This window comes from Jaculus jaculus, chromosome 3 (assembly GCF_020740685.1).
Source record: "Jaculus jaculus isolate mJacJac1 chromosome 3, mJacJac1.mat.Y.cur, whole genome shotgun sequence".
NCBI lineage: Eukaryota > Metazoa > Chordata > Mammalia > Rodentia > Dipodidae > Jaculus > Jaculus jaculus.
Window position 1 is genome coordinate 171,123,348 of NC_059104.1, and position 27,320 is coordinate 171,150,667.

A 27,320-nucleotide genomic window follows, 5' to 3' on the forward strand; every position below is an offset into this window, starting at 1 on the left:
CTAAAGTCAGGGCATCCGATTTAGTTTGGAGAGGAGGGCTGTCAGGAAGGCAGATGGCCCATGCGTAGGTGAAATTTTGCCTAGGAGTAGGCGGGATACTTCATTTTCCTTTTTTTCTTTTTTGGCACAATTTTCTTTGAAAACATTCCTTGGCTCCAATGGGGCCTTGCCTTGGGCGCGCCCTCCACTTCTTCTAACCCAGCACCTCGCCCTGGCTGTAGTACCGGATCCTGCCGCCAGGGGGGTGAGGGTGCGCGCCGCTGTGCCCTGGCGAGGGACCGCGCGGGTTCCTCAGCCCGCAGAGAGACGGAAGGCGATTGGTTGAGAGGCGCGTCGGGAGGGCGGAGCCTGTCAGAGCGGTGGAGAGAGGTGGGGGCTGGGAGCGCGCCCCTGGGGGCCGGCACCCAGCCGGGCTTGTAGTGAGTGTCCTCTGGCCGCTGCCGGGCGTCTGCTGTTTGTGACCCTCAGTGTCCAGCCTGTATTTTCTTTCTTTTTCTTTTTTTTATTTTTTTTGAGTCTTAGGCGGGTGGTGCAACCCCAGCGGCCCGCAGATCCGGGCCGGGCCGTGTGTGTGTCGCTGCAGGCCCGAGTTACCTGAGCAACTGCGTGTCCGCCAGGGGCCCGCCCGCGGGGGGGACGGTTAGCGCGGGAGGCTGGGGAGGACGTGGGGGAGAGAGAGAGAGAGAGAGAGAGAGATGCCGCGACCCGGTCCCCGGCACGGGGCGGAGTCCTGGTGAACCAGGGGGTCCCGCAGAGCCCCATCGGCAGTGTGTGTGGGTGTGCGCGCGTGCGCGCGTGTTTGTGGGGAGCTGCAGGCCAGCGATCTCTCCAACAGGTTATTCCGGGATAGACTCCGACCGACCCTGGGGAGGGCCCCGGCTTCTCCTGAGGGCGGCGCGGGGCGGGGCGGACCGGCCGGGGAGATCACGCCTCCGCCCAGCTCGGGGAGGGGGGGGGAGGTGTCCCACCCCGCCCCGCCCCGCGCCGCCCTCTCCTCTCTCTCTCTCTCTCTCTCTCTCTCTCTCTCTCTCTCTCTCGGGAGCCGCTGTCCCGGGCCTGGCCCCGTGCATGTCCGCCCGCTTGCACCAGGGTCCCCGGGTGGACCGGGAGGTCGTTTTAAGCACGGCAACCTAGCCGGGGGCCGCTGACCTCGGCCTCCGAGTCTTAGGATCTCGGGGACATCTGTGTCCTCTTGGGGCCTTGCCAGTGCAGTCGTCCAAGCAGAGCCCGGGCTTCTGCCGCTCCCCGCTCCTCGGCGGGGCGAGGTCAGGTGCTCCCCACCAACCTCCCCTCCCTCGCGCCAACACCCCCTCCCCGATCGCCGCCGCCAGCACCACCGCCGCCACCACCACCACCCTTCCTCTCCGCCCCTGCTCCGCCTCGCCCGCCCTCCCCCCCCACCAGCGCCGTGCGGGCGGGAGATCCTGCCCGCCCCCTCCCGGAGGGGTGTAGCAGGCTGCGGAGCTGACAGCCAGCCGAGCGGGCCCCGCAGCCACCCAGCTCAAACTCTCCGGAAGCCAGCGCCGAGCTCAGGCCGCCGCCGCCGCAGCCCGGGCCGGACCCACTGTGTGAAGAGCGGAGGAGGCGCTGGCCCTACTCTGCGCCCGAACTTGGAGCACTTGACCTTTGGCAGTCAGAGGAGGCCAGGCCCGCCAGGTGGTTGGCTGGACAGCTGCGGCGACGTTCGCTGGCGAGGGGCATCTCGCCTGGGAACCGTCGGCTGGCACCCCCGGGCACCTTACCCCCCCCCCCACACCTCACCGCCCTCTCCGCGGCTTTGCTTGCTTCTGGGATCCCCAAGGTGTCTACATCAAGCGCATGTTGACCGAGACCCAGAGTCATGGATGTGTGCGCCCGTCTTGCCCTGTGGCTTCTCTGGGGGCTTCTCTGGCATCAGGGCCAGAGCCTCAGCCACGGTCCGAACGAGAAGGCGACCGCGGGAGCCGGCTCCGGGGCGACTTCCGAGGAGTCTACTGCAGCAGGTAAGGCCTGGGCCGGGGGCAGGACTCGCGGGCAAGTTGTCCACGATTGTACATGTGAGGTTGCTGGAGGGTCCACACATGGCGCGGTGTGGTCCCAGTAGTAGAGAAGTTCTTTGTCGTCAGCAGTCCTGGCCAAGTGCTAGGATCTCTGCTCAACAACTTTCCTCATCTCTCCTGGGATGTCTTGTAGGCAGTGAGAAGCCCTTTGGGGCGCCTTGACCTTTTAGATCAGCGAGGAAAGACCCCGTTCAGGACTACTTGTCTGAAAGAGTGAGCTGCCCTGTTGATAACTTCATTGCTTTTAGCCAGTTTCATCACCAGACAGAGGGCGAAGGGGTGGCATTGAAGCCACTTGGGATGGACAGGGGAAAAAATCGGGGCTGGGCCAGTTCTGTTTCCCTGCTGTTCAGGTGTGCCCTTCTGTCCTAGAGAATGCTGCTCCCTCCCCGTTCTTAGGTAACCTGCTGTCTTTTGTCTGCGTTCATGTGAAAAATGAAGGCAAGTCCTTAGATGGAATCCTTTTTTACCACTAGGGAGTTAAATGGCCTTTTCTTGACTTAAGCAAATAAAATTCTTGGGACCACTTGTTGACTTCATCTGTTTCTTCTGCCTGATGAGAGTAGGGAGTCCATGTTGTTGTCGTTGGTATTATTTTTTATCTCTGCAGATTTTCCATGTACACTTGTGGAGCCTTGCCAGGCAGCAGTTTTACATAAAGTTTAGAAGTAGATCAGTTCTCTTTTCCTGTGTCTCTCACCCTGTCACTGATCTGCCTGTAGCTGTGGCCTAAAAAAAGGGTGAGGGGGGTGTTTCGTTGAGGATAAGGGAGCTCAAGTGAGGGAATGGCTCAGTGGATATCTACTGATAGGAGTAGGAAAAGGGAAAGTCATGGTGAGTGAAGAGTTCCAAGGATGACTTTTTCCTGGGCTGCCTTCCCGCCTTAGGGGTCCTCTACTGGGCTGGGTTTGAGTCTATATATGCTTTAAGGGCTGGTTTTCAATGAGGCCAGGGCTAGTTAATATGCTAGTAGGGTTGGGCTGTTGCTTTAAGGATGTCATTTTTTTTTTTTGTTCCCCCTACCCCGCCACCGAGGTAGGGGGTCTCACTCTAGCCCAGGCTGACCTGGAATTCACTATGGAGTCTCAGGGTGGCCTCGAACTCAGAGCTATGCTCCTACCTCTGCCTCCCAAGTTCTGGGATTAAAGGTGTGTGCCACCACCTCTGGGCCCATTCTTGCAGATGAATCCCTTATCTCCACAGGAAGTTTACCTGGTCCCTGAAACTTGATGAAACCTTGATTCTCACTGAGCAATAAAGGAAAGGAAAAGTCTACTTGATTTATGAAGTAGATCCCAGTAGTATCTGCTGAGTGACATCCTTGTTTATAATTGACAATATGTCCCCCTCCTTTTTATTTTGACTTTTGAAGTAGAGTCTCATTCTAGCTCAGGTTGACCAGGAATTCAGTCTATAGTCTCAGGCTGGCCTTGAACTCACAGTGAGCCTTCTACTTGGCCTCCCAGATACTGGGATTAAAGGCATGTGCCACCATGCTTAGCATTTGTTCCTTTTTTCACTCCAAAATATTATAGTGTCTGGTCTAAATGATTTTTTTTAAATATTTTATTTATTTATTTGAGAGCGACAGACACAGGGAGAAAGACAGATAGAGGGAGAGAGAGAGAATGGGCGCGCCAGGGCTTCCAGCCTCTGCAAACGAACTCCAGACGCGTGCGCCCCCTTGTGCATCTGGCTAACGTGGGACCTGGGGAACCGAGCCTCGAACCGGGGTCCTTAGGCTTCACAGGCAAGTGCTTAACCACTAAACCATCTCTCCAGCCCGATTTTTTTTTTTTTTAAACCAAGTCTCCCTCTAGCCCAGAGTGACCTGGAATTTACTATGTAGTCTCAGGGTGGCCTTGAATTCATAGTGATACTCCTACCTCTGCCTCCAGAGTGCTAGGATTAAAGGTGTGCACCACCATGCCTGGCTTTTTAAAAAGAAATTAGTTGAGAGAGTGAGAGAGAAAGGAGGGAGAGAGAAAGAGAGAGAGACAGAGAGAAAGAAAGAGAATGGCTGTGCCATGGCTTCCAGCCACTGCAAACAAACTCCAGATGCATATATGTACCACCTTGTGTATCTGGCTTATGTGGGTCCTGGGGAATCGAACCGAGATCCTTTGGTTTTGCAGGCAAATGACTTAACCACTAAGCCATCTCTCCAGCCCATGCCTGGCTTTTTTAAAAATAAGTACTTTTGAGAGAAGAGGTGTTCTATCTATACTTTAGATTTGAGTGAAGGGGATGAAGTTTAGAGTTTTAAGGCATTCACCAGTTGTTAGGGAGTCTGTGTGTGTGCGTGTGTGTGTTTGTGGTAAAGAGGCACTCTAGCATCCCTCAGGATTTGAGCTTATAGTGACAGCTACCACACATAATGTTTTAAAGGACTGGCTATACAGATTATGCCATCTAGGGTTTTCTTCATCTTCATTTCTTCTCAGACTGTGAATGCCTATGGTTTGTGTGGGAGTCTCACCACTTGTTCTTAGTAGGTTGTCCTCTAGGGTCACTGGGAATTTGACTCAGACAGGGACTTATGTTTGCAAAGAGGTGGCTGAGAGAGCTCTGCAAAAGGTTTTGGAGAGAAACTTTCTCTAAAACTAGGAATTCTCGCAGCCTTTCCACTCCCTCTGTCTTTGGAACACAGGGGTTTTATTTGCTGTTAAAGCTACTCTTCTCCCTTCTCTCTCTTTTCTTGATAGTGTCTTATGTAATGCAGGCTGGCCTCAAACTTGCTTTATAGCTGAAGTTTGGTTTGAATTCTTGATCTGTTTGTTGGGATTACAGATGTGAACCACTACACCCAGCTAGCTACCTCTTTCCTAAATCGGATTCGATATACCTGATATATTTGCATGTTTCCTATAGTTTGTATTTTGTAGTCACACAACTTGTTGTACAAAGGTTTACAATAGTTCTATTAGAGTACAGGGCAGGATAATATATTCCCCCCCCACACACACTTTTTGAGGCAAGCCCAACACACTAGCCTTTTTTTTTTGAGAGAATTGGTGCTCCAGCGCCTCCAGTCACCACTGTCATGGAACTCTAGATGTGTGTGCCTCCTTGTGTGCATGCGCAACCTTCCACATGCGTTACCTTGTGCGTCTGGCTTATGTGGGATCGGGGGAGTTGAACATGGGCCCTCAGGCTTTGCAGGCAAGCACCTTAATTTCTAAGCCGTCTTGTCAGCCCTATATCCCCAGTTGTTTGTGTGGAGAAACCAGGTTGTGTTTGGTCTTCTAGGCAAGTGTTCTGATGCTTAAGTCCTGGACTTCTTCCATCTTATCAGGTTCTGTCCTGTTAAAGTAGCGCTAGGTGGGGCCTAGAGAATGTTGCTTTCTTTCTGGCAATTAAGCAGGCCCTAGTGACTCTGGACTTGAGTTCCGAGAAAAGAGCTGCTTTTTATCTGCTTTAGAGAGTGTGTTGCAGGGGCTGAAAGAATTCCATTTTTTCCCTCTTTTGGATGTATATATAATTGGATGTGTGTACAATTTGTATATAATATAGAATTAATTTTTTTAAGGTAGGGCCTCACTGTAGCCCAGGATAATCTGGAGCTCACTCTGTAGTCTCAGATTGGCTTTGAACTCACAGCGATTCTCCTGCCTCTGCCTCCTGAGTGTTGGGATTAGAGATGTGTCACCACACCCAGGATGACCTGAAATTCACTATGGAGTCTCAGGGTGGCCTCAAACTCACAGTGATCCTCCTACCTCTGCCTTCCAAGTGCTGGGATTAAAGGCATGTGTCACCCACACCCAGCTCATATATAATCTTTTAATTTTTTTTGTATTATTTTATTTAATTAATTTATTTATTTGAGAATGACAGAGAGAAAGAGGCAGAGAGAATGGGCACGCCAGGGCCTCCACCCACTGCAAACGAACTCCAGATATGTGTGCCCCCTTGTGCATCTGGCTAACGTGGGTCCTGGAGAATCAAGCCTCAAACCAAGGTCTTAGGCTTCACAGGCAAGTGCTTAACCGCTGAGCCATCTCTCCAGCCCCATACACAATCTTTTAAAAAAGATTTTATTTATTTATGATAGAGAAAGAGGCAGAAGTGAGAGAGAGAGAGAGAGGGAGAGAGAGAGAGGGAGGGAGCACAAATCAATGAGAATGGGTGTGCTAGGACCTGTAGCTGCTGCAAGCTAACTCCAAACATGTATGCCACCTTGTGCATCTGGCTTGATGTGGGTTCTGGAGAATTGAACCTAGGTCCCTTGGTTTTGTTGACAAGTGCCTTAACTGCTAAGCCATCTCTCCAGTCCCTATAATCTTATTTGAAAGGAACATTTATTTATTTATTTATTTGAGGCGTGGGAGAGAATGGGTAGCCAGGGCCTCCTGCTGCTGCAAATGAACTCCAGACATATGCTCCACTTTGTGTGTCTGGCTTTACATGGGTACTGGGGAATTGAACTTGGGCCAGAGCGCTTTGCAAGCAAGCACTTTGACTAATCCATTTCCCCAGCCCATATGTACAATCTCATTACTTTTTAGTTATAAAATTTGATTCTAAGAAGGATTTAGTAAAATGCTTATGGTGGGCCTGGAGAGATTTCTCAGTGGCTAAAATCACTTGCTACTCAAGACGTATATGGCTGGAGTTCAAGTCCCCAACACTCCTGTAAATCTTAACATGCCTATGGTAGTGGGAGGCAGTCAGGACAATCACAGCAAACCAGAGAAACCTTGTCTCAAATAAGGTTGAAGGCAAACGCTGACATACCAGGATTGCCCTCTGGCTTCCACATGTGCATTGTGGCCTGTGTGCCTGTACATTCACATAGTACACAAGGGCACATACGCATAACTACAAAATAACCCAAAATAAGCAGGGCATGGTGGTGCACGCCTTTAATCCCAGCACTCAGGAGGCTGAGATAGGATCACAGTGAGTTTGAGGCTACCCTGAGACTACATAGTGAACTCCAGGTCAGCTTGGGCTAAAGTGAGACCCTATCTTAAAAAAGGGGGCTGGGCATGATGGTGCACACTTTTAATCCCTGCACTCGGAAGGCACAGGTAGGATTGCTGTGAATTCAAGGCTACCCTGGGACTCTATAGTGAATTCCAGGTCTGCCTGAGCTAGAGTGAGACCCTACCTTGGAAAACCAAAACCAAAAACTAACAAACAAAACAAAACAAAAGGGCATGGTGGTGCACTCCTTTGGTCCCAGCACTCAGGAGGCTGAGATAGGAGGATTGCAGTGAGTTTGAGGCCACCCTGAGTGTACATAGTGAACTCCAGGTCAGCTTGGGCTACAGTGAGAACCTATCATTTATAAAAAGGTTGGGGGGAGCTGGAGAGATGGCTTAGCAGTTAAGGCACTTGCCTGCGAAGCCTAAGGACCTAGGTTTGATTCTCCAGGTCCCATGTAAGCCAGATGCACATGGTGGCACATGCGTCTGGAGTTCATTTGTAGTGGCTAGAAGCCCTGGCATGCCCATTCTCTCTCTCTCCTTCCCTCTCTGATTGTAATAAATAAATACAAGTAAAATCTAAAAAAAAAAAAAAAAAGAAAAGAAAGAAAGAAAAACCCAAAATGAAATGCTTATGGTGCCCTGGGGGTATAGTTCAGTAGTAGTGCTTGGGTTGTATATGTAAGGCCCTGGGTTCATTCTCTAGCGCGCGCACACACACACACACACACACACACACACACACACACACAGAGAGAAAGGGAGGGAGAGGGAGGGGGGGAGAGAGAGAGAGAGAGAGAGAGACTTTCCTATCTAATTCCACGCATACATTAAACACTTATTTATTTGTGTATGGGTACACTTGGCCTCTTGCCATTGCAAATGAACTCCAGATGCCTGAGCCACTTTTTGTGTCTGGCTTCATTGAGTACTGGGGAACTGAACCTGGGCCAGCAGGCTTCATAAGGGAGTGCCTTTCACTGCTGAGCCGTCTCTGCAACCCATACTAAACACTTTTAAAACTCTGACCCTGGGGGCCGCAGTTATAGCCCAGTTGATGCAGTGCTTGCCTTGCAGTGCATGAAGACCTGCGGTCAATCCCTAGCATCCCAAAAATCAAACCAAAAACTGGTTGTGGTGAATCACTGCTGTGATTCCAACACTTGAGAGGCTGAGGTACGAGGATTGCCACGAGTTCAAGGCTGCAGTGTGTGTTACTGGTTACCCTGAGATAGAGTGAGATCCTGCCTCAAAAACAAACAGGGCTGGAGGGATGGCTTAGCACTTTCCTGCAAAGCCAAAGGATCCTGGTTTGATTCCCCAGGAAAGGGGTTGCACGCATCTGGAGTTTGTTTGCAATGGCTAAAGGCCCTGGTGTGCCCATTTTCTCCCTCTCTCTACCTGCGTGTTTCTGTATCTCTCTCAAATGAATAAATAAAATATCAAAACAAACAAACAGCTGGGTGTGGTGGTGCACACCTTTAATCCCAGCACTTGGTAGGAGGATCAAGAGTTTGAGGTCAGCCTGAGCTATCATGAGACCCTACCTCGGAAAACCAAAACCAGGGCTGGAGAGATGGCTTAGCGGTTAAGCGCTTGCCTATGAAGCCTAATGACCCCAGTTCAAGGCTTGATTCCTTTGGACCCACGTTAACCAGCTGCACAAGGGGGTGCACGCGTCTGGAGTTCGTTAGCAGTGGCTGGAAGCCCTGGAGCGCCTATTCTTTCTCTCTCTTTGTTTCTCTCTCTCTCTCTCTGTCACACTCAAATAAATATGTAAAAATGAAACAAAAATTAAAAAAAAAAAAAAGAAAACCAAAACCAAACAAACAAATCACAGTGGCTGATGCTACATACACAAGACAGGCTGTTGCAGTCAGGTTCAGCATTGATGGTAGAAATCACCTGACCAGGAGCAGCTTGTGAGGAAAAGAGAGTTATTTTGGCTTACAGGTTTGAGGGGGAAGCTCCATGATGGCAAGGGAAAACGATGGCATGAGCAGAGGATGGACATCAACTCCTGGCCAACATAAGGTGGACAAGAGGAACAGGAGAGTGTGCCAAACACTGGCATAGAGAAACTGGCTATAACACCCATAAACCCACCCCCAACAATACACTGCCTCAAGGAGGTGTTAATTCCCAAGTCTCCATCAGCTGGGAACTTAGTGTTCAGAACACCTAAGTTTATGGGGAACACCTGAATCAAACCACCACATTCCACTCCTGGATCCCATAAACTGATAACAGTACATGATGTAAAATACAATGCATTCATCCAACTTTAAAAGTCCCCATAGTTTTTAATCAATTCAAATGATGTCCAAACATCCCCATAGTCTAAGGTTTTTTTTTTTTTTTTGAGTTAGGGTCTCACCATAGCTCAGGCTGACCTGGAATTAACTTTGTATTCTCAGGGTGGCCTTGAACTCACAGTGATCCTCCTACCTCTGCCTCCCAAGTGCTGGGATTAAAGGTGTGCACCAATATGCCCCGCAGTCTAAGGTCTTTTAACTGAGCCATTATGCCAACAAAGTTCCCCCCGAAACCCATAATGGCACAGAATAAACATTCACACTGTAAAAGATGGCATAGCAAAGAAATATTCAACCAATACAAGATTTAAAACAATCACAGCAAACATCAAACTCTGTAGCTTCAAGTCCAACAACTTTATCCAGTGATAACTCTCCAAGTTTGATAATTTTAACGAGCAGTGTCTCTTGCATTCCAATTCTGCCCCTCCAGCTAGGCTACTCACAGTCCTGGAAAACTTCATCGGGCTGGCAGCTTTCTTAGCAGCCATCTCATGGTCCCGGCATCTCCACTGGGTCTCCACTGCAATCCATGGTTCATTCTCATAGTCCCATGGGCTCTCCATGCAGGCCACCAGCAAACCTGCTTCACACTGCCCAAGGCCATTTCCAAAACACAAGACTGTGTTGCAAACTCAATAACCCTCTCTTTCCTGTATTTCTTATAGTCCACAATACCAGGTAGGGTGCCAATTTGTTAATCCAGGGGGGAATAATTAGACTTTGAAGAACAGGACACTTCTTGAACACTCAGGCCCCTCCAAAAGAGTCTACATTCTTCATGTTGCCCTCGTGCAGGTCAGCTGGCCCAATCTGAAAGGTTGTAATCTCTCAAACAATTTGCAGGTGAATGGGCAGCAATTTAGGCCCAAAGATTTCATTTTTTCTGTGCCACATCCCTCTGCTCATACCAGTTCATTTCTATGCAAAGCAAACCTGTACAACTTCTTAGGACTCGGGCATAACAGCAAGCCTTACACAAACTGCTAGCCCAGTCCAGGCACAGCTCTTTCTCACCCTCATAAACCAAACCTCACAGTCCATAGTTCTTACTGCATTCAGGTCTTTCAACTCTGATCAGAACAGTCCCATCAAGCTATACTTACCCCACTGCAAGGTGTCTCTTAGGCCAAGGTTTCAAATCCTTCCACAGTCCTCTTGAAAATCAGCTCCAAAAGGCCAAAGCCACACAGTCAGCTGTCTAGTAGCAATCCCACTCAGTACCACTTTACTTTGCAGTCAGGTTCAGCATTGCTGGTAGAAATCACCTGACCAAGAGCAGCTTGTGAGAAAAAGAGGTTTATTTTGGCTTACAGGTTTGAGGGGGAAGCTCCATGATGGCAGGGAAAACAATGGCATGAGCAGAGGGTAGGCATCACCTCCTGGCCAACATAAGGTGGACAATAGGAACAGGAGAGTGTGCCAAACACTGGTATGGAGAAACTGGCTATAACACCCATAAACCCGCCCCCCAAAATACACTGCCTCCAGGAGGCGTTAATTCCCAAATCTCCATCAGCTGGAAACCTAGCATTCAGAACACCTAAGTTTATGGGGGACACCTGATCAAACCACCACACATGCATACTAAGAGGGAAAATTGATGACATGAAAGGAGAAGAGAGGGTTGGAGAGATTGCTCCTTGATTAAGGTGCTTGTCTGCAAAGCCTAATGACTTGGGTTTAATTCTCCAGAACCTATGTAAAGCCAGATGCACAAAGGGGTGCATGTATCTGGAGTTCATATGCAGTGGTCCAGCTGCAAATAGACCCTGGTACACCCATTCTCTATGTCTGTTTTTCTTCTCTCTGTGCTTGCAAATAAATAAATAAATAAAATTAAGCCGGGTGTGGTGGTGCATGCCTCTTTAATCCAGCACTTGGGAGACAGAAGTAGGAGGATCGCCATAAGTTCAAGGCCACTCTGAGACTATAGAGTGAATTCCAGGTTGGCCTGGGCTGGAGCAAGACCCTACCAAAAAGAGAGAGAGCGAGAGATTGAGAAAGAAACAAGTTGGAAAGAAGAAGAGATTCACTGAAGGACGGATTTGGGGGTGGGAGAGAGAGTAGAGGGTGGTGGGAGGAGATTACGATCATGATATATTATATGTATTTATGAAAGTTGTCAATGAAAGTTTAAAACAAACATACACACATGTCCTGGGCTAGAGTGAGATCCTAGCTCACAAAACAAATAAACAGGGCTGGAGAGATGGTGTTTGCCCGCAAAGCCAAAGGATCCCAGTTTGATTCTCCAGGACCCACCTAAGCCAGATGCACAAGGAAGCGCATGCATCTGGAGTTCATTTGCAATGGCTGTAGACCCTGGCATGCCTATTCTCTTCCTCTCTCTCTCTTTCTCTCTGCTTCTTTCTCTCTCTCAAATAAATAAATACAATCTATTAAAAAAAAAACAACAAATAAACGGAGACATATACACACCAAATCCCCAAATAAAACCAAAACAAAACTTCAAAAATCCCTGGCCTTATAGTGAAGGTAGATGCTCTGCTGCTAGGAGGCTCCCAGATTCCCTCACTGGGCAGTGGAAAGGCCATTCCTGTTATTATATGTATATGTATATGTATATGTATATGTATATGTATATGTATATGTATATGTATATGTATATGTGTATGCATATGTATGTACACATGTATGGAGAGAGAGAGAGAAGAAAGAACAAGATAGTGGGTATGCCAGGTCCTCTTGCCGCTGCCGACAAACTCTAGATATATGTGCTACTTTGTGCATCTGGCTTTAGATGCATGATTACTGTAAGCCATGACCAGCAAGGCTTTGCAAGCAAGTATCTTTAACTGCTGAGCCATCTCTCCAGCCCCTAGTTTTTTCCTTTAATATCTAAGCACAGCCATACTAAGTCAGTAAAAGTCCATTCATGGCTATGCTATTCTAGGGTCTTCATTTCTGAAGCAGGCTTGAAATGAACACTAGGAACCTGTCTTGGACTCTAAGCTTATTGCTTCCAGAGACTCAACATGTTTTCTATAGAATGTATGTGAGAGGCCTCAGGTAGGAGTCTGGAGTTTTGGCTGCCATTGTTGGAAGTCTTAGAGGGTCTCTAAATCAGAGACAGGGGTTCAGCCACAATAAGACCTCCGGTTAGGCTTCTAGGCAGTGTGCAGCGTGCAGGCTGTCTTCTCAGTCAGTCCCTTTGGAGTGGCCAGCCAGGACTTGGCCTGCCCACCCATCTCATTGCTGCTACCTCCGAAGCTATAAATGGCTTGGCCATCTTGGTAACTATGCTAATTTTAGCCGAGGTTGGCTCCTGGAACTGGGCTAGGGCCAGGAGCAGGTGGGTGGGGCTTGGTTGAAGCTAATACCCCTAACTGGGGAGAGGGACATAGTAATCCTTGTGCAGCCAGGACATTTGCTTCCAGGCCTTTAGCTGGGTTAATTCATTCAGCAAATACCAAACAGTGCCAGCTCATCTGCTGTTTATTCAGCAAGTGTTTGAGTGACTGCTAAGGGTCAGTCACTGCGGGTGATTTCTGTAGGGATTTAAAGATGAACAAAAGAGATGTCTTCCTCATGGAAGTTATAGTCTTCTTGGGGAGACAGAAAATAAATACATAAGTAAACGTGTTATTTTGTGATGAGTGGTTTAGCAAAAATGTAAACACTGCTCAGGGGAATGAGAAAAGAATAGAGAGCTAATTAAAACTGTACAGGTTGATATTATATGATATTAATATAATATAATAACATGATATTAATATTATATAATAGTAATATAATAATGATGATAGCAGATAACATTTAGTAGTGTTTACTATATGGTGGGCACTATTAAAAACCTTTTATTTCATTTAATTCTTAAAACTATCCCATGTCATAAGTATCTTTACATGTATTTTATAGGCCAAGCAATTAAATTATAGAGAGGTTAAATACCCTGTTCAAAGTTTTACAGATAAAGAAAGCTGGAGTTTGAATCCAGGGAATCTGACTCTTCACACTTACTTTCATGACTAAACTGTGTCGTCTCTCAAACCTTTGCACTGAGAGCCATAGTAGTATTGTGTATACATGTACAGAAAGCTATGGGCAGTCCAGGGGAGCAAGTAACTAACCTTGCCTGGGAGAGCTAGGGAGGCCCTTACAGTTTCCCCCATCCTTTTTCTTAGATCTTGGGGAGATAAAAAGTTGCTGCCAAATTCAAAAGCTACGAGATGGAATCATCAGTTAGTTCCACCTACTTGTTTTTATATAAGGAAATTGATAGCATAGAGGCATTAAATAGAAAATTCACAGCAGGTTATTGGTAGAAAAAAACTAGACTGGGGGACTGGAGAGATGGCTCAGTAGTTAAAAGCACTTGCTTGCAAAAACTGAAGGCTGGGTGTTGACTCCCCAGTACCCATATAAAGCCAGATGCACAAAGTGTGCATATGTCTGGAGTTTGTTTGCAGTGGCAAGAGACCTCCCTTTCTTTTTCTCCTTCTGTCTCTCTGCTTGTGAATAAATTAGATAATTAAAAAAAATATTATTATTATTATTATTTTGATTTTTCAAGGTAGGGTCTTGCTGTAGCCCAGGCTGACCTGGAATTCACTATGCAGTTTCAGGGTGGCCTTGAACTCATGGCAATCCTCCTACCTCTGCCTCCCAAGTGCTGGGATTAAAGGTGTGTGCCACCACAGCAGGCTTAAAAATTATTATTATTTTTTTAACAAAAGAAAAACTAGACTGAGATATTTGAGCCAGGAGTCCTGATCTAATCAGTTATTCAGCTTGTAATTTAGAATAATTCAGAACAATGACCATTTACTGCTTGCTTTGTACTATGAAAGGAGCTTGAGTCTTAATTTTTTTTTTTTTTTTTTTTGGTTTTTTGAGGTAGGGTTTCACTTTAGCCTAGGCTGACCTGGAATTGACTATGTAGTCTCAGGGTGGCCTCGAACTCATGATAATCCTCCTACCTCTGCCTCCTGAGTGCTGGGATTAAAGATGTGAGCCACCGGGCTGGAGAGATGGTTTAGTGGGTAAACGCTTGCCTGTGAAGCCTTAAGGACCCTGGTTTGAGGCTCGATTTCCCCAGGGCTCATGTAAGCCAGATGCACAAGGTGGCACATGCATCTGGAGTTCGTTTGCAGTGGCTAGAGGCCCTGGCACGTCCATTACCTCTCTGTTTGTCTTTGTCAAATAAAGAAACAAAAATGTTTAAAGATGTGAGCCACCACTTCCAGCTCAGAGCTTGTTTTTTTTTTTTAAATAATTTTATTTATTTATTTATTTGACAGAGGAAGAGGGAGAGGGAGAGAGAAAAAGAGAGAGAGAGAGAAAGAGAGAAAAGGCTCGACAGGGCCTCTAGCCACTGTAAAATGAACTCCAGACACATGTGCTCCCTCGTGCATCTGGCTAACGTAGGTCCTGGGGAATCTAACCTGGGTCCTTATGCTTTGTGGGCAAATGCCTTAACCGCTAAGCCATCCCTTCAGCCCCATTAGGTCTTTTTTGTGACAGGATCCCATGTAGGCTAGCTTTGAACTCACTGTGTAGCGGAGGATGAACTTAAGCTGATTTGTCTGCGTTTATCTCCCAAGTGCAGATTGCAGGCATGTACTACTATGCTAGCCTTTCTGAGGTGATAGACTCAGCACAATACATGGACTTATTGAAGTACAAATTCCAACAGTTTAGACAGTGTAGGCAAAGGGAGAGAGATGTATGGCTTAGGCTAGGCTGAGGTGTCTGGGGAGGGCCTTATGGGATATAGGCATTAGGTGGAGTTGGAAGAGACACAGGAGAGAGGTGGGGAGGATGAAGGGAAGAGGTATGTGGACGTCTGGGTTATCAGTGTGAACAGATGGGATCTTACTGTTTGGTTGTTGGATAACTAGACAGTCGCCTCAGTGTTGGCTGGCTGCCTAAATGAGCACCTGTAGATAAGATACGTGATCTAGTGGTTCTAGTGGTGGTCTTCATGATTAACATATTTTATTTTTATTTATTTATTTGATTTTTCAAGGTAGTGTCTCACTCTAGTCCAGGTTGAACTAGAATTCACTATGTAGTCTCAGCCTGGCCTAGAATTCATAGCGATCCTTCTACCTCAGTCTCCCAAGTGCTGGGATTAAAGGCGTGTGTCACTATGCCCAGCTAAATTTATATTTTATTTGTATGTGTGTGTGTGTTTGTGTGTACCAGGATATCTTGCTGCTGCAAATGAAAACTTGTACTACTTTGCATCCAGCTTTTTAAAAAAGACATTTATATATATATATATATATATATATATATATATTTTATTATTTATTTGAGAGCGACAGACACAGAGAGAAAGACAGATAGAGGGAGAGAGAGAGAATGGGCGCGCCAGGGCTTCCAGCCTCTGCAAACGAACTCCAGATGCGTGCGCCCCCTTGTGCATCTGGCTAACATGGGACCTGGGGAACCGAGCCTCGAACCGGGGTCCTTAGGCTTCACAGGCAAGTGCTTAACCGCTGAGCCATCTCTCCAGCCCTATATATATATTTTTTTCTTTTGGTTTTTTGAGGTAGGGTCTCACTCTAGCCCAGGCTGACCTGGGATTCACTATGAAGTCTCAGGGTGGCCTTGAACTCACGGCAATCTTCCTACCTCTACCACCTGAGTGCTGGGATTAAAGGCATGTGCCACCATGCCTGGCTCAAAAAAAAAAAAAAAATATATATATATATATATATATTTTGTTTTCTGAGGTAGGGTTTCACTATAGCTCAGGCTGACCTTTGAATTCACTCTGTACTTTCAGGGTGGCCTGAGACTCATGGTGATCCTCCTACCTCTGCCCCTGAGTGCTGGGATTAAAGGCGTGCACCACCACTCCTGGCTAATATTTTTATTTTTATTTATTATTTGAGAGGTAGGGAGAGGTAGAGAGAGATTCAGATAGATAGAGAATGGGTGCTCCAGAGCCTCTAGCCACTGGAAACAAACTCTAGATTCATGCATCACCTTGTGCATTCAATCATTTATTCAGTTTGTAAATTAGAATAATTCAGAATACTTGTGCATCTGGTTTATGTGGGTCCTGGGAATTGAACCTGGGTCCTTTGGCTTTGCAGGCAGGTGCCATAACTACTAAGTCATCTCTCCAGCCCACAGCCACCTTTTTTATGGATGCTGAGTAATTGTAATCAAGCACCTTTAACTGCTGAGCCATCTCCTTGTCCCATCCATATTTTTAAAATAATGATCTAAATAATATTTTTAGATATCTATAATAATATAATGTAATGTGATAATATCTATGATGTTGGTTGGTGATAAAAATTACCCATACTCTTAAAATTGTGGTTGTGTGTATTATATATGTATGTATATGTATTTCTTTCACATTATATCAAATGCTTATGTTTCTGAATTCTATTCATGGACCTTTAGGGATGTGGGCCGTAATGCTGAGAATTCTGCTGTTAGCTGGGTGCAGTGGTGCATGCCTCTAATTCCAACACTTGAATGTTGGTGACAGTAGAATTAGAAGTTCAAGGTTATCTTCAGCAATGTAGTGAGTTCAAGACTAACATGGGCTACTTGAGAACCTTGTTTCCAAAAAACAAACCAAACAGAAAAGCAAAGAGTGGTGGCTCACAGCTGTAATCCCAGCACTCGTGAGGCTAAGGGAGGGGGATTGCTGTGAGTTTGAGGCCAGTCTGGGCTACATAGTGTTTTCCAGGGCAGCCTGGGCTACTGAGTGAGACTGTCTCAACAAAACTAAAGCAAACAAACTACCACAGTATGTCTGCTTGTTGGCCAGGCCTTGCTGAAAGGAACAGTTTGCTCAGTTTTCACAGGACTTGGGTTCTATTCCAAAGGGGCTGCAGGGTGGTCTTTGAGATGCGTTGCTGAGTGGTTTCCTAGGCATGCTGTGGTGTGTTCTTTTCTGTGGGAAATGATTCTCAAGAAAAGCAGCAGCTCTGGATGTCAGGCTCTTGGGGAGGAATAAAGATATGAAACTGGGCTTACAGGCTAGGGAGATGGCTTAGAGGTTAAGGTGCTTGCCTGCAAAGCAAAAGGACCCAGGTTCCATTCCCCAGGACCCACATAATCCAGATGTACAAAGTGGCACATGTGTCTGGAGTTCATTTGCAGAGGCTGGAGGCACTGGCATGCCCATTTTGTATCTCTTTCTCTCTCTCTCTCAAATAAGTAAAAACAAAAATAAAATATTAAAAACACCCTGGGCTTACAATAGTTTTCTTTTTTTGTTACTGCTGATTAAAAAAAAAAAAAAATCATGATGGGCTGGAGAGATGGCTTAGCAGTTAAGGCACTTGCCTGCAGATTCAAAGGATCCTGGTTCCACTCTCCAGGACCCATGTAAGCCATATGCAGAAGGTGGCACATGTGTCTGGAGCTCCTTTGCAGTGGCTGAATATCCTGGTGCACCCATTTTTTCTCTCTCTTTTTCTTTCTCTCTCTTAAATAAATAAATAAAAATATTTTAAAAAATCATGATGGGCTGCAGAGATGGCTTAGTGGTTAAGGTGCTTGCCTACAAAGCCAAAGGACCTAGGTTCCATTCCCTAGGACCTATGTAAGCCAGATGCACAAGGGAACACATACATCTGAAGTTTGCAGTGGCTGGATGCCCTGGCATGCCCATTTTATCTTTCTCTATCTGCCTATTTCTCTCTCACTCAAGTAAATTAAAAAAAAAAAAGAAAGAAAGAAAATGTCGGGTGTGGTGGTGCATGCCTTTAATCCCAGCACTTGGGAGGCAGAGGTAGGAGGATCACTGTGAGGCCACTCTGAGAATACAGAGTGAATACCAGGTCAGCCTGAGCTAGAGTGAGACCCAAACTTGAACCCCCCCCAAAAAAAAATTCATGAAAGACTAAGATATATAACAAAGTATAAGAATAATACATTGAAAGCTCATGTGTACACAATGCAGTTTATGAAATAAAGTAGTAATATTGCAGAGCTTTCTTTGTTTACATAAGGACACTGTATACATTCCTAATATAACACACAGCATATGGTATATTTACTTTCTCTCTTACCAAGTGTAAGATGCTTATGGAGGAAGAGAGGAAGGGTTGTACATTCTATTTTTTTTTGGCTTTTAAAATTTTTTATTTATTTATTTGAGAACAACAGACAGAGAGAAAGAGAGAGAGAATGAGTGGGCACACCAGGGCCTCTAGCAACTGCAAATGAACTCCAGACACATGTGCCGCCTTGGGCTTCTGGCATTCGTGGGCACTGGGGAATTGAGCCTCGAACTGGGGTCCTTATGTTTCACATGCAAGCGCTTAATCACTAAGCCATCTCTCCAGCCCTTTTTTGGCTTTTTTGAGGTAGGGTCTCACTTTTAGCCTAGGCTGACTTGTTGCCATTTTATTTATTTTTGCATACATCTGTGTTCTCTGTGTGCATTTGTGTATGGGAGTGCATTTGTGTGTGTGTGTGTGTGTGTGTGTGTGTGTGTGTGTGCATGTATGTGGCGGCCACAGTACAACCTTGGTTATCATTTCTCAATAATTTGTTTTTTTCTTCTTTCTTTCTTTCTTTCTTTTTTTTTTTGTCATAGTAAGGTTTCACTCTAGCCCAGGCTGACCTGGAATTCACTCTGTATTCTCAGGGTGGCCTCGAACTCATGGCAATCCTCCTTCCTCTTCTTCCCTAGTGCTGGGATTAAAGGTGTGCACCGCCATGCCAGGCTCATTTCTCCATAATTTGAAGCCCTCCTTCTCTTCCTTTGGCTCTTACATACTTTCCACCACATCTTCTATGATAATGGACCCTCAGCCTTAGTGTCCACCTTATTTTTTGATATAGGATCTTTTAAAGTTTTTTTTTTTTTTTTAATATTTTGGTTTTTCAAGGTAGGGTTTCAGTCTAGCCCGGGCTTTCCTGGAATTCGCTATGTACTCTCAGGGTGGCCTCGAACTCTCGGTAATCTTACCTCTGCCTCCTAAATGCTGGGATTAAAGGCGTGTGTCACTCTGCCTGGAAGGATCTCTCACTTAACCTAGGGCCCACTGATTCTTCTAGACTACCTAGCCAGCAAGTCCTAGGGATCCTCTTGTCTCTGTCTTTCCAATACTGGGATTATAGATACGTGCCACCACACCCAGCTTTAAACAAGAACTCATAGCTGAAAATTTATCTTCCAGATCACGTCCTTAAAAAGCCTGACAGGATCAGAATGGTAACTGGGAATCTGTGGACTAGGCCCTTGCTGTTTTTAGCAGTATACTTTACCTGCCAGTGTGCCTCAAAGAAAGACTTTGGCACCTAGAGCCTATGGCCTCACAATCTGGTTATAATCATGTTGATAAAGATGTGTAAATGGCATGGCCACAAATTACAAAGCTGGGCTGGGGCTGGTTCAGTTGGTCGATTGTTTTCCTAGCATGCATGAGGCCCTAGGTTTGATCCCTAGCTCCATATAAACTGGACGTGATAGCACACGCATGCCTGTAACCCTAGTATTCCACAGGTAGTGGCAGGAGGACCAGAAGTTCAAGGTCTTTCTCTGCTACATCGTAAATTGAAGAGCAGTCTGGATACATAAGTATGCCTCAAATAACCAACCAAAATCCATGGGGCTCTAGAATATCATGGGAGCTACAGTGTTAACCACTGCACGACACTGCCAGGGTTGCCTGCTCACTGGCTGGCCTGGGTTTCCTGATACTCCACCAGTGGATGTTCAACTCTTTTTTTTTTTTTTTTAAATTTTGTTCACTTTATTTATTTATTTATTTGAGTGTAACAGACAGAGAGAGAAAGAGGCACAGAGAGAGAGAAAGAATGGGTGGGCCAGGGCCTCCAGCCACTGCAAATGAACCCCAGACGCATGCGCCCCCTTGTGCATCTGGCTAACACGGGTCCTGGGGGATCGAGCCTCAAACTGGGGTCCTTAGGCTTCACAGGCAAGCATTTAACCGCTAAGCCATCTCTCCAGCCCACCTTTTTTTTTTTTTTGAGGTAGGGTCTTGCCCAGGCTGACCTTAAATTCACTATGTAGTCTCAGGCTGGACTTGAACTCACAGCTATCCTCCTGCCTTTGCCTCCTAAGTGCAGGGATTAAAGGCGTACACCTCCACGCCTGGCCAGATGTTGCAGTTTTTAATTTGAATAAAAGGGGGGGGGATTTGGTCTTTCTTTTGTGTGTGCATACAGGTGTATGTGTATGTGTATGGATGTGTGTGTGCTATGGCACACCTGTGGAGGTCAGAGGATAGTGGTGAGGAATCTGTCTTTGCTTTCTATTTTGCTGGAGACAGGCTCTCTTGTGTGTTTTTTAAAATTTATTTTTATTTATTTATTTAGTAGACACAGAGAGAGGGGGAGAGAGAGAATGGGCACACTAGGGCCTCTAGCCACTGCAAATGAACTCCAGATGTGTGTGCCACCATTGTGCATCTGGCTTACGTGGGTCCTGGAGAATCGAACCTGGGTCCTTAGGCTTCACAGGCCTTCACTGCTAAGCCATCTCTCCAGCCCCCTCCCCCTTTTTTTTTCTCTGAATACCAGACTGACTGGCCCCTGAGCTTCAGGATTCTCCTGACTTCACTTCCCATTGCCATAGATATGTTGGGATTGTCGACATGTGTGATGCTTCTATTGGCTGTGGGTAGGTTCTCACTATGGAGTCTCAGGGTGGCCTCAAACTCAAGGTGAGCCTCTTATCTCTCCTTCCTAAGTGCTGTGATTAAAGGCATACACCATCATGCCTTTTTTTTTTTTTTTTTGGTCAAAAAAACCTCAGCAAGAATATGAGTGAGTTTGTATACATTTCTATTCATTTGCTACAGTTCCGTTGTCTTTCTTCAGACATATCCACTCAAAATGTGTAGACTCTGGATGTGGCCAAGCTTTTATTCAAGGCTTACTCTAGGCCATGGGAGAAGTATTAATAATGTCTGTGTGCTAGTATTTGACCTTCCTTTTGGCCTGTACTCCTTTCCTTTTCTTGGTATAACCCTTTCCTTAGCCCCACATGCAGTCTTGAAATATTTCGCTGAGTAGAAGGGCTTGGTCCCCACTTATGTTGGGTATTTATTGGTGCATAACAAATTATGAGAAAGTTTAGAGACATAAAATAGATATTTTTCTGTTTCTTTGTTTCTGTAATCTGAGTGCAGTTTACCTGGGTGCCTCTGGTTTAGGGTCTCTCATGAGATTACAGTCAAGCTGTTGGCAGGGGCCAAAGGCTCAAGTGGGGAAGAATATTTGTTTTCAGGTGAATTTGAATGGCTGTTGGCAGGCCTTGGCCTCTTGGCACATAGGCTTCTCTATTGGGCTGCCTTATGACATGACAGTTGACTTCCCTCTGTAACCAGTGATCTAAGAGCGAGCAAAAGACTGCTCAAGATGAATGGCTCTCTTTTTCTTGTCTAATCTTAGAACTGTGATGCTGTCACTTCTTCCAAATTCTGCTCGTTACAAGCAAGTCAAGACCATGCCATACCCAAGAGTTCAGCATGAAGACCAGGAGGGCAGGGAGCACTGGAGCCATGTTCAGGGCGCCACTGGTGTCACCGAGACCAGTATCTTCTAGGTTCTGTGACCTTTTTGCTTTTCTTTGACTTCCTTTGCTTACCTCCTCGTGTTTTTGTTTGTTTGCTTTTGAGACAGTCTCCTGTAGGTGGCCTTGAACTTGCTTAGTAGTTGAGGATGACCTTGAATTCCTGATCTTCCCGCTTCTGCTTCGCAAGTGCTAGAATTACAGACTTGTGTCAGCACACGGTTTCTCCCAGAATCTTAGGGAGTCTTCCTATATTCCCCTTGGTATTATGCTTCTTGGTTCATGGGTGACTTTATGGCTTTGACATGTCCCTTCCTCTTTCTCTCTTTTATTTTTGATCCTGGGTTCTATCTTTCCTCCTAACTCCTTGCTCGCCACTGACTTTGGAACCTTTACTGCTCTGGCTTGGCTTCTGAGACTTTGACTTAAGAGTAGCATTGGATTGGCTTTCACACATGGACAGAGGAAAACTTACTTAACCCTTTTGGTGTTTTGGTATTAGCTACTGGGATTCAACATCATAGCATGTCATAACTAGAAGGGATTTTAGGGACCATCTCTCCCAAGCTTCTCATTTTACATGAAAAGAACAAACTTGCCCAAGGTATGCTAAGCCAGAGCTAGTATTTAATTTTCATTGGTTCCCACTCACTCTGTTGTGATGCCTCTTTTCCATATCCTAGTAGCCACTTTGCATTATGAACCAGAGAGCTGTCCACAATACTGTGTTCACAGAGAATTAGGATCATGCAGAGTTGGTGTCAGCTTGAGAGCATGTCTATAAAGGACAGAAAAATCAGTCCAGCTGTCTGTGTCTGCTGTATCTGGTGAATAATATCTGCGTTTTGCTACTGCCTTGGCATATCAGTTCAGAGGAACAAGAGATCTCTGCTGGGATGCACAGAATAGACTTCTCAAAGACACGGGTCAGAGCCTTGGGCCACATGTCCTACCCTTATTTGGCTCAGCAAGTTGTCTGATGGACTTGAGGTCTGCACACATAGGGTGGGTATATCTAAATCCTGGGTCCTTTGGTTTTGTAGGCAAGTGCCATAACTAGTAATTCATGTCTTCAGCCCTATACTGCTTCCTTCCGCCCCTTATTTACTAAGCATTTTCTGAAGCTGTGCTCTGTGACAGTTAACAGTCATACTGTGGGATTGTTTGGCTGAGGAGTCTGGCTGGTAGTTTTTTTGTTTGTTTGTTTGTTTTGTTTTTTGTTTTTTGAGGTAGGGTTTCACTGTAGCCCAGGCTGACGTGGAATTCACTATGGAGTCTCAGGGTAGCCTCGAACTCATGGCAGCCCTCCTACCTCTTCCTCCCGAGTGCTGGGATTAAAGGTGTGCGCCACCACGCCCGGCCAGGCTGGAAGTTATTATTATTATTAATTATTATTATTTGTTTTTTTTTGAGGTAGGGTTTCACTCTAGCTCAGATTGACCTGGAATTTACTCTGTAGTCACAGGGTGGCCTCGAACTCAAGGCGATCCTCCTTCCTCTGCCTCCCGAGTGCTGGGATTAAAGGTGTGCGTCACCACGTCCGGCTGGGCTGGCAGTTTTTGTCTGACACAGCGATGGCTACCCTGAGCGAGTGAGCGCGGTAGGAGTAGGGGGAGGTGGACTAGCGATACCTGTGAATAGGCTTCCTTGTGTTCTGGTGCTGTCAGTGTTTGGTTCCTCCATTGACGTGAGTTGATCTCAGGTCGAACTTGACACAGCCAGATGAACAAAGTGAACTTGAACTGCTTTTCTTAGCCTGGCTTGTGGGATGGAGGAAGGAACTTTCCTTTTGGTTCCCACTGCCAGGCTTCTTGTATAGCAGGGAGGTAGGATAGTCCTGTGATGAGTGTGTTTTAAATGTTATCTCTAATGCTGAGAACTTCCCGGACCTCTGAGAACGTGGTCTGAGTGGACATCCCAGTAGCTTTCTTTCAAGGCCTTAGGGAGGACTCTGCATTCAAAAGAAGACTGTCATCTGTGCTGTCCACACAACCCAGGCAGGACAAACCTGTCCCTTTCTTCTGTTAGCCGTATTTCCAGAGGTCTGTCTGCCTGTGTTGACATCTCACTGGCAGGCAGGCTTCCAGATCTCCTGTGCCTCTAGTTTTCAAAGTGTAGTTGAGTAGCTCTGCCCTGCTTGGCCTCTCTGGGTTATCTCAGGCCTCTCGAGAAGCTCTCAGAACTCTCATCACTGCAGCTTACATGAAAATAAATGTGTGCATGTGTGCCAGGTCCTCAGAGAAACTTCTGAAATACACTGGCCAGGGAAGGCGAGTTCCATTTAGAACACACACACACACCCTCTAGAAAGCACCTTGTGCACATGTTTGCATATTGTTGGAAGGTCAGATTTACACAGGTCTTGTTTTAAGAAACTTTTGCAGAGCTGGATGTGGTGGCGCACACTTTTAATACCAGCACTCGGGAGGCAGAGATAAGAGTATTGCCATGAGTTCAAGGCCAGCCTGAGACTACATAATGAATTCCAGCTCAGCCTGGGCTAGAGCGAGACCCTACCTTGAAAAACACACACAATACAAAGAGAAACTTTTGTTGACAAGGGCGAAGGGCACTTGAACTCTCATTCCATACTTCTAAAGAGATAAATATGTAATTAAGACAAATCAAACAACTTCAGTGATAATGATGGTGGCAGCTATGATTTATTGAGCTCTTGGGTAGATATTTTACAGGTGTATAGCACTTACAGGTGGATTTGTTTCTCTAGAAAACTATGGTTCTGAGAACTTCACTTAATGTTTCTTTTTCTCCTCCCTCCCTCCCTCCCTCCTTCCCTCCCTTCCTTCCTTCCTCTTTCCTCTTTCCTTCCCTCCTTCCTTCCTTCCTTCCTTCCTTCCTTCCTTCCTTCCTTCCTTCTTTCTTTCTTTCTTTCTTTTTTTGAGGGAGGATCTCACTCTAGCCCAAGCTGACCTGGAATTCACTACGTAGCCTCAGTGTAGCCTTGAACTCATGGCGATCCTCCTAACTCTGCCTCTTGAGTGCTGGGATTAAAGGTGTGTGCCACCATGCCCAGCTCTTTCTTTCTTCCTTCCTTTCTTTTCTTCCTTCCTTCTTTCTTTCTTTCTTTTTCTTTTTTAAAATTTTTTGTTTATTTTTATTCATTTATTTGAGAGTGACAGACAGAGAAAGAGGCAGATAGGGAGAGAAGAGAGAGAGAGAATGCGCATACCAGGGCCTTTAGCCACTGCAAACGAACTCCAGTTGCGTGCTCCCCCTTGGGCATCTGGCTGACATGGGTCCTGGGGAAATCGAGCTTTGAACCGGGGTCCTTAGGCTTCACAGGCAAACGCTTAACTGCTAAGCCATCTCTCCAGCCCTCTTTATTTCTTTTTTGAGGGAGGGTCTCACTCTAGCCCAGGCTGACATGGGATTCACTATGTAGTCTCAGGCTGGCCTCGAACTCACAGCAGTACTGCTACCTCTCTGCCTCCCAAATGCTGGAATTAAAGGCATGTGCCACCATGTCTGGCTTCACCTAATTTTTCTAAGATGGCTGCACTAGGGTTTGAAATGAATTTTATCTGCCCTCAAGGCCAAAACTAATTCTATTTTTGTTTAACAACATGTGGGGAAAGGAAAGAAACAGCTATTTGGATTTAAGTAAAGATAAGCATTTTGATCAGAAATTATGCAATTGTTAGTGGTATTAGTTTATTCTATCACCAAAGAGGCCTGGAAAAAAATTTGGATTAGGAGTTAGGGTGAGAGGGCCAGAGAGGAAAAGAGAGGCTCTATATTTCAGTTACGAATTCTGTGTGAATAGTGGTTGGTGGAGTGTTTAGCTTCAGATGAATATATTCAAGTTTCACTTTCCAAAAGTAGTAGTGTGCTTGATCTGTTCTGAATATAAGACTTAGGATGTCAGCAGGATCTATATGGTTGTTTTTATCTCTTTGGTAAACATGTAGTGTTATTGGTTATATGATAATCCTTGTCAGTAGGAGGACTCAATAATATGAATTTAGATGTATATCTCTACTTCATTTTAAAACAAGAACTCCTTTTAATTTTATTTTTTAAGAGTTTTTTTTTTTCTTTTTGAAAAAATATTTATAGTCAGGCATGTTGGCTCACACCTTTAATCCCAGCACTCAGGAAACTGAGGCCATGAGTTGGAGTCCAGCCTTGACTACAGAGTGAGTTTCAGGTCATCTTGGGCTAGAGTAAGAATCTGTCTCAAAAACACTAAAAAGTCTGAGCATGCTGGGTGTGGTGGCACACGCCTTTAATCCCAGCACTGAGGCAGAGGTAGGAGGATTGCCATGAGTTCAAGGCCACCCTGAGACTCCATAGTGAATTCCAGGTTAGCCTGCACTAGAGTGAGACCCTACCTCGTAAAAGCCAAACCAAAACAAAGCCAAAAGGTCGAGTGTGATGGCATATGCCTTTAATCCCAGCACTCAGGAGTCCAAGGTAGGAAGATCCCTGTGAGTTTGAGGCCATCCTGAGAGTACATAATCAATTCCAGGTCAGCCTGGGCTAGAGTGAGACCCTACCTCGAAACAACCACCACAAAACATGATGGAAGGAGGCTGGAGAGATGGCTTAGTGGTTAAGGTGATTGCCTGCAAAGCCTAATGACCTGGTTCAGCTCCCCAGTATCCACATAAAGCCTGATACTTGATTCCCCAGTATAAGCACAAAGTGGCATATGCTTCTGGAGCTTGTTGGCTGCCGCTAGAGGCCCTGGTGTGCCCATTCTCTCTCTTTCTGTGTCTTTCTCTGCTTGCAAATAAATCATAAAAAATACCCCCAAATTGTTTTATTTTGTTTTGTATGTGTGTGTACTCACATTAGGCACATTAGGGCCTTTTGCAACTGCAAATGAATACCACACACTTATATTACTTATTGCATCTGGCTTATGTGGGCACCTTGGCAACTGGCACATGTGCCACTTTGTGCATCTGGCTCTACGAAGGTATGGGGGAATTGAACCTGGGTCTGCAGGCTTTACAAAGCAAGTACCTTCAACTGCTGAGCCACCTCCCTAGCCCCCAAGCTCTTTTTTTTTCTTTCCCCATGTTAGGGTTTCACTCTAGTACAGGCTGATCTGGAATTAATTATGTGGTCTCAGGGTGGCTTCGAACTCATGGTGATCCTCCTACCTCTGCCTCTCGAGTGCTGGGATTAAAGGCGTGTACCACCATGCCTGGCCACACTCTTATAACATTTAATTAATTTATTTATTTGAGAGAAAGAGAGAGAGAGAGGGTGGGCACGCCAGGGCCTTTAGACACTGCAAACGAATTTCAGACGCATGTGCTACCTTGTATACCTGGCTTACGTAGGTCATGGAGAATTGAACCTGAGTCCTTAGGCTTCATAGGTAAGTGCCTTAACAGTTAAGCCATCTCTCCAAACCCAAAATGTTTTTTTTTTAAACAATATTTTATTTAAGAGTGAAAGCGAAAGAGGCATACGAAGAGAGAAAGAACATGAATATGGGTCTATTTTTTTACCTGCTCCATTTCTGACTTGGGCCGGTTCACCCCTCCTTAGACAAACTGGTGGCCCCCTGCTTCCG

General features: G+C 45.9%; 1 protein-coding gene across 4 annotated transcripts in view; it reads left to right on the top strand.

The window, feature by feature from the left end:
* Positions 1-1,459: 1,459 nt before the first annotated feature.
* The window catches only part of Stim1 (stromal interaction molecule 1), a 231,464-nt gene continuing 205,603 nt past the window's right edge, over positions 1,460-27,320 (top strand). For 2 of the 4 annotated variants that reach the window (XM_045145674.1, XM_004650977.2), the window contains exon 1: positions 1,463-1,982. In XM_045145674.1, the coding sequence (XP_045001609.1) occupies positions 1,841-1,982 (142 nt within the window). In that variant the 5' untranslated portion in view covers positions 1,463-1,840. Of the gene's footprint in view, positions 1,983-27,320 lie in introns of all 4 variants that reach the window. The other 2 variants (XM_045145675.1, XM_004650978.2) reach the window with 2 other exon arrangements.